Consider the following 8,365-nt stretch of genomic DNA (forward strand, 5'->3'; position numbering starts at 1 on the left):
GGTGCAGGTGAGCGAGCCCGCTGCTGCCCCCAAGCAACGTCTCGTGACGGCATGGCCTTCTAGAAGCCCACGCATTCCGCCCAACGCACGTTTAACTCCCGTCAGCCTCACCTCGTGGACGAACACGGAGAACCGCGCCAGGATCTGCAGCGTGAGCCTCCACAGGCGATGAGCCAGCGACGGCAGGAACAGCGTGTCCGACCAGCAGCCCTGCAGGCTGCTCCAGGTCGCATGGGACGCCAGGAGGCAGAAGGAGCTGCCAGCTGCAGAGAGATGCACGTGGGAGGGGCCTCAGCAGTCGAGGGCCGCAGGCTCAGGAGCGAAGGGGTGGCACTCTGAAGGGCCCCGTGGTTGGCTGTCAGGGGAGGCGGCACGGGGACAGGAGGCAAGGCGCTTCCTGACCTGCTGCGGCCCCACCTCCCGGCATCAAACGGCAGCCGACCTGAACACCTGGTCGGCACACGTGAGTCGGGGTGGCGGCCACTGGCGACTGTGAACTGGTGTCATCTGTCCTGCTTCGCTAGGTGACCCTCCCTCCCTGGCTGACGTACCACTCAGAAACCAGAGGCCGCTTTCGCACGGGACGCACGGACGCGACCCCTCAGGCTCAGGGCGCGTCCCCAACGGGGCTGCATGTGAGCCGCAGAGACGGAAGGGCAGCAGCCCTGTGGGCACAGCCACACGCTGCAGGAGTGGCCACCGGAACGACCACAGCACAGCACGAGACGGAGGGGCCATCGGGAGTGCAGACCTACCAGCCAAGTCTGCATCCTGACCACTGTCACCTGCCCATGTCCCAGGCCAGGGCCCAAGGCTAGGGAGCCAAGCCCCGGCTGGGAGGTACCGCACGGGAGGCGGGGGGCATCGGGGTCCCGCAGCTCGGCCGCGGGGGAAGGCAGCCCGAGGCAGTTCGCTACCCCTTGAGCACCCCAGGGCTGTGTCCCCGCGCCACTGATATTCAGGAACGAAAATGGGGTCTGTTCCTGCATTTTAAAAACGTTCTTTTATCATCTCTATAGAGCAAGAAACTATAAACAAAACATTTGATTTTTTTGTCGCCTCTTAAAAATGGTTAAATGACTGTACGACGAGAAAGAGTGAAGGTCCCCTCGGGTGCACAGTCTGGACGACTTGCGAGCTCAGTTACTCATTCAGCGACACCCTGTCATTTGCCACCTGAAGGAACTTACCTGGAGCTTCTTCTAGAACATCCGTAAGCGCTGCCTCTAAGGACCCGGCTATTTCTCTAAACCTGAGATAAAAACAGAGTGCTGCTCAGCGTCCATGCGTGGCGAGAGGCCTTGTCCTGCCCGTCCCGCCTCGTCAGATTCCAGGGTCTTCCCTAGCGGCCCTCTGGTCAAGCCGGGCTCAGACGCCCGGCCAGCCCGCAACGCCCGCCCTCCTGGCGAGCGTGGGACAGACTCGTCTGGACCGAACTGCTGATGTCAGGTTGTGTGCTACTCGCAGCTGGTCTGAACCGCAAGAAACCCTGTGTCTTCCACACCCAACGAACTGCCCACTTCGGTCTCCAGCGAGACGCCGTTCCTGGCAAGCCCCACGTGACCACACTTGAGTTGTCACTTTAAGGCCGTCAGGCTGGTTTCCACAATCCATCCACGCCAGCACTGTCGCAGGAAAGGGGGTGGCCCCAGAGCACGGCAACTGGAGGACTGCCACTGGGAGTGGCCGCGGAGAGCAGACGGGCTCGTCCTTGGCGCTCCGGTTCCCGCTGGCTCTGCCTCCCCCGCTCCGCCCCGTGCTGCCATGGTCCTGGCCGGGCGGCACCTGCACTGCCGTCCCCAGGTGAGCTGTCTGTCTCCTCTGCTGACCGCTGGCCGGCCTGGCGTCTCAGGTCATCTTGTCACGTACTCCTTTCTTAACAACTAAAGCAAGCACGTTTTTATGACTTTGTGACGTGAAACTGTACACACACACAGAGTTCTGCATCACTTAACGACGGGGCAAGCTCTGAGAAATGTGTCCTTATGAGATTCTGTCATTGTGCGAATGTCACAGGGGCACTTACACACGCCTGGAGGGCACAGCCCGCTGCACACCTGCCCTGTAAAGCACGGCGTGGTTCCCAGGCTACACGCCTACGCAGCGCGTGGCTGGACTGAACGCTGCAGCCAACTGAGACACAGTGGTAAGCCCATCCGTCAAAACGCGTCTGAACGCAGAAAAAGCACAGCGAACACACATCGCGAACGCTGCAAAGCAGCACAGCCGTGAGGGGCCGGGGGCTGCTGGTGGGGGTAGGGGGTGGGGAGGAGCAGAGACCTAGGGCCTCACTGCGCACCTGGACCTTACGAACAGGGCCAGGCGCCCGCCCCGCCTCCTCTGCCAGGGCCAGGGCGGGGACACGGAAGCTGTCAGTGCTTCTCTGGGACCGCCAGGTGCACGCAGATCCTGCTACTCAGAGTGGAAGTTAGTATTCCTCCCTAGAAACATGTCGGAGCGTCCCCACCACTGGTCCCAGGCTGCTCTAAGGCAGGGTCCTCAACTCCTGGGCCGCAGGGCCGGTACCGGTCCGTGGTCTGTTAGGAACCGGGTCACACAGGAGGAGGTGAGCGGCGGGCGAGTGAAGCTTCGTCTGTATCTGCATCCGCTCCCCACGCCGGCATCACCGCCTCAGCTCCGCCTCCGATCACCAGGCATTAGATGCTCATAGGCATTAGATGACCTGTCCCTGGGCCAAAGAGCTTGGGGACCGCTGCTCTAGCTAACGCCACTCTAGCAGGAACTCACGTGACCTCATTCAACGGAACCTGCAAGAACGGCTAGCGCCCGGTTTCCGGCGGAGCGTGTTGCTGTGGGTCTGTCATAAGGTTTCTCAATAGTTCACAGAGCCACTTAGGACACAGGCGCCCCCATACCATCTGGAAGTGGCACCGTTTTCCAGAACAGAGAACAAATGTCAAAAGGATTATAAACGAAGCCGAAAGAATAACCACGCTTCTCATAAACTGGTCGACGGAATCGGCGTAAAGAATACGCAAAGCAAAGCTTCTCCCACCGCCTCGGAGGGGAAAACCCCTCGCAGATGAACAAACACAGCGGGAGCGGGACGGGCCCGCACCTGGAGGCCGGTGACGAGGTGGGGGGAGGCGGGAAGAGCCACCACGGAGCTGCTGCCTGCTGTCTCCGCCCGGAGGAGGCTGCTCCTGGAGGCCAGCTCGCTCCACGTCACGGCCTCAGCTCTCTAACCACCGATGAGTAAATCGTACCCTGTCACGCAAGCCACAACTCCAGCAATCACGACACTGCTCCTGTATTTCCGCTTTAAAGCGTGTTTCCCAGAGAACAGTGTGACGATCGCAGAGACGGGGCCGCTGGGTGGACACGACACCCTCACGCGACATCCAAATTCTACCCTGAAAGGCAGAGGTGGGAGGTGAGCGGATCACTGACCTTATCTGAAAATAAACGGGCAGGTTCCACTTGCTGTGGAAGCCGAGGTAGGCGGGATGTGCTCTCAGCCTCTTTACGCTGGCCTGGGACCCACACTGCCGTTCGAACGCTCTCACGAAGTCCATGCTTATGGTGTATTTCTAAAACAAGGACAAACGTCGCATTTTCTCCGTAAGCGAACCGACTGGAATGGGGAGCGCACCCTGAAAGCTGCAATCAAGGCCAGGAAGGTCAGCACAGGATCGGTCCCCAGAGCTGACCCTATGGGGCCCTATGGGGGCTCCCTTTCGCGGTCCCTGCCCACAGACCAGGCGACACCCAGCGGCTCCGACACGCTTGAGTCTCACGTGTGGACACCCAGGTTTTCTAAACTCGGTGCTCTGAGAAACTGCTCTCCTGTTCTGCGCGCCCCTCGCCCAGCCCCTGGAACCGGACGAGACGGGAGAACACGTGGTATTATTCTCATTGCCTCTCCAGAAGAAGTAGGAAGTTTTTAAAAGGGACAGAAAGAATCAAACCACGTGAGCAAAACCAACTGCATCATTTCTACAGACGAGACGGCGCAAAACCTGTCGGGGATGTGATGCTTCACGTTCATGCACCTGTGCCTAAAACCGGACCGCTGCCTCTGACCCACGCCCGCCCTGCAGGTAGGCAGCCGCCATCGCCCCCGTTTCACAGATGACGCTTCCTCTTCTGTGTGGGCTCACAGAGGATTTCCCCGAAGATAAGGCCAGGAGACAGAGCGCGCAGACCCGTGGCTGCTGGCGCGGCCGCTCTAGTCCCAGGCCCCAGGCTCCAGGGAGAAGCCCGCTGGTCCTCCCAGCACTCCCAATGACGACGGGCCCAGCGGCCACCAAGCCACTCCCCCAGCCGCGCTGCGGCCTGCGCTGTGACAGGTCTCAGTGCAGTAAACACCACAGCGTAAACTCCGTCACCGCTCTGAGCGACACGCACGGAATTCCGAGTGTGGTCAGGTGTGTGGGGTCGAGACAAACAAAGGTGTTCCCGGGGCGCGGGAAGGGGGCACCTCGTGGAAGGCGTGGGGTTCCCGGGGCGCGGGGGTGGGGAGTGGTGGTACCTCGTGGAAGGCGTCGGGGTTCCCGGGGTTGAAAAGCGAGGGCAAGTGTTCTTCCAATGCTCGGACTATCTCTGGCCAGACAGAATTCACCAAAAAATCGTATCCGGGGACCGTGTTGCCTTTTTCACTGTGAGGCAAGGGCATAATCGTAGTCAGAGACGCCGTCGCACCCCCCTTCCCCGCCGGCAAAGACCCCGCAGCCCCCCACAGGTGAAGAGCAACCGCCGCTGCCGTGCTGCGACCGGAAGTTCCTCTGCCTGGACTTATTTCGGCTTTTTTTTTTAAACTGTATTTGTTAAGTAGTTTGTTTCTAGCTCCAAAGTTCTATTTGACTCCTTGATCTGTCTCACCTTGAACCCGACACACCCTCTGTATCCTGACTCCTACACATCCATCACTCAGCAGAGCAAGCTGGTGTTGAGGACAAGGCAAAACTACCCGACGAACTGCCTGGGCACCATTCTCTCCCCTAAAATAGGTGCCACGTTCCACTCTGTCTTAGAAAAGCCGCAGGCTGACACCACCAGGCGGGCGACCTCGATACCCTTCACACCACTGAGCCCTGAATCAGCACTGATATCACGCTGCCTCGCCACGGCCCACAGCCTTATCCCTAAGACTGCCTGCAGCTCATGGGAAATCCTGATCACAGATCTCGATTCAAAACCCGGTAACACTGCCGTCCTCTGGGTACACAGGCTTTGTTTTGTGTCTTTCAGCAAAGGGGCTGGACGATGGATTTCTAACTCACGACTTCGCAGGAGAGGCAGCGCGGAGTCAAAGCACGCACTCGGGAACCTGGGTTCAAATCTTGGGTCATTTAATTTCTCTGTTTGGGTTTCTTCGTCTTTAAAATGGGGGTGATGGTAACATCTACCTCATAGCATCATTACAGGCATCAATATTTGCAAAGCATTTAGGACGCTGCCCAGCACGTAGTAAGTGTTATGTTAGCACCAGCTAAATATCTAAGTAAGTAAACAAATAAATAAGGCGGATTCCTTAAGTTTCTCTTGAACTTAAAGACCCGTAAATTGTCACCTAGGTGAACGCCATCTCACACGGCCACCCACTTCGATTCTTGTGTATTGAGCAATACGCTCTATTTTAAGATAATTTTGTTAAAAAGGGTCAACAATTCAATACAGGGTCTAATTTTACTAAAACTGGGAGTTTTGCAAGTAAATTGCCGAACTATCGACTTAACATTCTGGTAAGTACTAAAAACAAACAGAAAAAAGTTTACATCATTTTCCTCCTTAGTAAAAATTATCAAGAAAGACAGGTTATCAAGGAAGCTAAGCTTCACTGTCTAGAAAGAGCTATCGAATAACCTCATTACCGTTAGGTACTGGTAAGAAATTACTGTGGGGTTGGAGGAGGGTGAGGAGATGCTTCTCCACATGTCAGACTCTATGACAGACCATTAGCCATGTAAGAACCAGCTCTACTCTGGAGAAGAACGAAATTGAGAATTTTAAAACTATACACAGACACGATATAAGCAATACTCAATGACAGATCTACTCGCCCCCAAAGTAAATATCTAATTAAAGCCCCAAAAAGAAAATTTAAATCTGCAAGAACAATGGAGACGGCTCATCAGCAAAGCTAAGCCATGCTCTTTGGAACATGGGCCTGAGGTCACTGGCAGGGACGGGAGGGGGGAGCAGGGACGGGGACAGGGGGGGGGGGAGGAACGGGGGACAGGGAGAGAGGCGTGGGATGGGGAGGGGGAGGCTCCGAAGCTGGTTAGCCCCTTTTGACCTGGGTGTGTACTTAACTCAGGTGGCTGTTCTCAAACACCAGGCTGCTCCCCACTGACCAGGCTACGGGGTCGAGTCGGCGGGACTCGTGTGCTGCGGGACCAGAACCTCCTGTGCCTGCGATGGCCCCTTACTGCGGCCTGGGGCTGAGCCGAGTGACTCGAGGTGTGCGTGTCCCCTGTGCCCGGCGGACACCACGGGCCCCAGGTGCAACCCCGAGGCCCAGGTGCGCCCTGAGCACAGCCGGGCATCGTACCTTGAGATGGCCCCACCCGTGACCTCTCGAAGCAGGCGGCAGTGGTGGGGGACAAACTCCAGGAGTTTGCCGTACATGAGCTGCAGGCCGTCGGGGCGAGACTCAACAACCTGCTCCACGATCACCTGTGACAAGGAATTTCGTTTTTACAAAAAGCACCTCAAAGTAGAAATGACGCACTGCAGAGAACGGAGTAGAGACACGCTCTGCAGGCCGCCTGTGCGGGTCCTGCGTCTCTGAACACCCCTCCCTGTGCCTGGCAGGCCTGGCCGACCCCTGTCCCCTCCGAGGGACTCGGCCCAGTGAAGACTGCCTCCCCGGGGCTTCCCACACTCGGCTGCGGTGCTGTCGTCCGCGGACGGTCCCTTTCCACCCACCAGACCTGGAAGCGTTTTGACTTTGTACCTTCTTCCCTGGTGAGGCCCCCAGCCCACCAACCACCAGGGGGTACCGGCAGGCAAGCCTCTGCCACCCTCGGCACGGTGGCAACCAGCCCCTTCGTGGGAAGACCCCGCCCCGCCCCGCCCCACGCCCCGCGGGGCGCACGCACCTGGTCCAGGTACGGCTTCACCAGCACCTGCCCGACCAGCGCCTCGGCGTCGCGTGTCTTGTCGATGGTGGCGTAGGTGCGCAGGCAGTGCCGGACGACGTCCACGTCCGAGGCGCGGAGACCCTCGAGCAGGAGGCCCTCCAGCGAGCGCTGCAGCATGGCCGTGATGCCAGCGACGCGCTGTGAGAGCGAGAACGGACCGTGGGCGAGGCTCCCGCTCGGCCCGGCCGCGGCTTCACACACGTCCCCGCCACCCGCTCACGCGGACGAGGGCGACGCACGAAGTTAACACGTCGACGCGCCCTGCAGAGAACCGCGAACCCCGCAGTCTCCTGACAGGCGAACCTCGGCCTCAGAAAGGGGAGTTTGGGCAGAAATACCGAATGCGGGGAAGAGTCAGTTTCCTCTCAAGCTCCAGGATTAACCTGACGAACAGGAACTTAAAGCCCAGCCAAGGGCTGCGGAGAAAGGACGTCTGACGACACCACGTAATGGGTCAAGTTGCATAAATGCAGAGTTAGCTTCACCTCGTATTCAGAGACTAGGACAGCGTCTTTACAGAAATCGATGTGTGACACTGAGGCAGCAGGGGCCCCAGACAAAAATTTGGACCTAGCCTGAAGACCCCGCAGGTCAGCCCCGCCAGGCCATCGCCGGGGGGACCGGAACGACCTGCAGACGCGTGGACAGCAGCGTGGCCGCCCGGCGCCGCACTCACCGGCCGCACTCTGTCCAGGAGGGGCAGGCCCTTGCTCTGCACGGCGTGGAACTGCAGCTGGTTGAACTCGGCCGCGACCCGCTCCAGCACCTGTCCGGTCGCCAGTGCGCTGGCAGAGACAAGGACGGGCGCTTCACTCCTCAAGTCGAACTTCCGAGGACATAGCACAGGACCAGCAGCGGTGCGGCTCTGGCGCCCACTGCGCTGGCCTCCCCCACGCCGCCCTGTTCCACGGACGAAGCCAGAGCGTCCCCGAGCTGTCCCTTCTCCCGACGAGCCACATGCACAGCACGTCCAGCCGCCGGAAGCTCCACAGCCCTGGGTGCCGCCCAGCCCCGGGCCACGGGGCCCAGACAGCAGGCAGGGGCTGGACCAGGCCGGTGTGGGTGCGGCCACCGCCTTCGCCAGGCTCTCCCGCTCACGGCCGTCTTCGCCTTTGACCTCCCTTCCCTCTGCTGCCCTGTCCCGTCAGTCAGGCCTCCCCTAAAACACCTGCGACACCTCAAACCCCACACGCTGCTGTCTCCTCAGTAAAGTGAAACGGGCTCTGGAGCAGCAGGGCACGAAGCATCTCAGAGCAGCC

The 8,365-nt window shown here is 59.3% G+C and overlaps 1 protein-coding gene across 1 annotated transcript in view; it reads right to left on the reverse strand.

The window, feature by feature from the left end:
* COG2 (component of oligomeric golgi complex 2) overlaps positions 1 to 8,365 on the reverse strand; it is a 30,030-nt gene that overhangs the window by 8,309 nt on the left and 13,356 nt on the right. Inside the window, exons 8-14 of the mRNA XM_023523786.1 lie at positions 7,783 to 7,891; positions 7,065 to 7,244; positions 6,515 to 6,639; positions 4,493 to 4,619; positions 3,412 to 3,551; positions 1,191 to 1,252; positions 112 to 263 (exon numbers count right to left, since the gene is read on the reverse strand). Of these exons, the coding sequence (XP_023379554.1) occupies positions 112 to 263; positions 1,191 to 1,252; positions 3,412 to 3,551; positions 4,493 to 4,619; positions 6,515 to 6,639; positions 7,065 to 7,244; positions 7,783 to 7,891 (895 nt within the window). The remainder of the gene's footprint in view (positions 1 to 111; positions 264 to 1,190; positions 1,253 to 3,411; positions 3,552 to 4,492; positions 4,620 to 6,514; positions 6,640 to 7,064; positions 7,245 to 7,782; positions 7,892 to 8,365) is intronic.

The sequence above is a fragment of the Pteropus vampyrus genome, unplaced genomic scaffold (assembly GCF_000151845.1).
Source record: "Pteropus vampyrus isolate Shadow unplaced genomic scaffold, Pvam_2.0 Scaffold412, whole genome shotgun sequence".
NCBI lineage: Eukaryota > Metazoa > Chordata > Mammalia > Chiroptera > Pteropodidae > Pteropus > Pteropus vampyrus.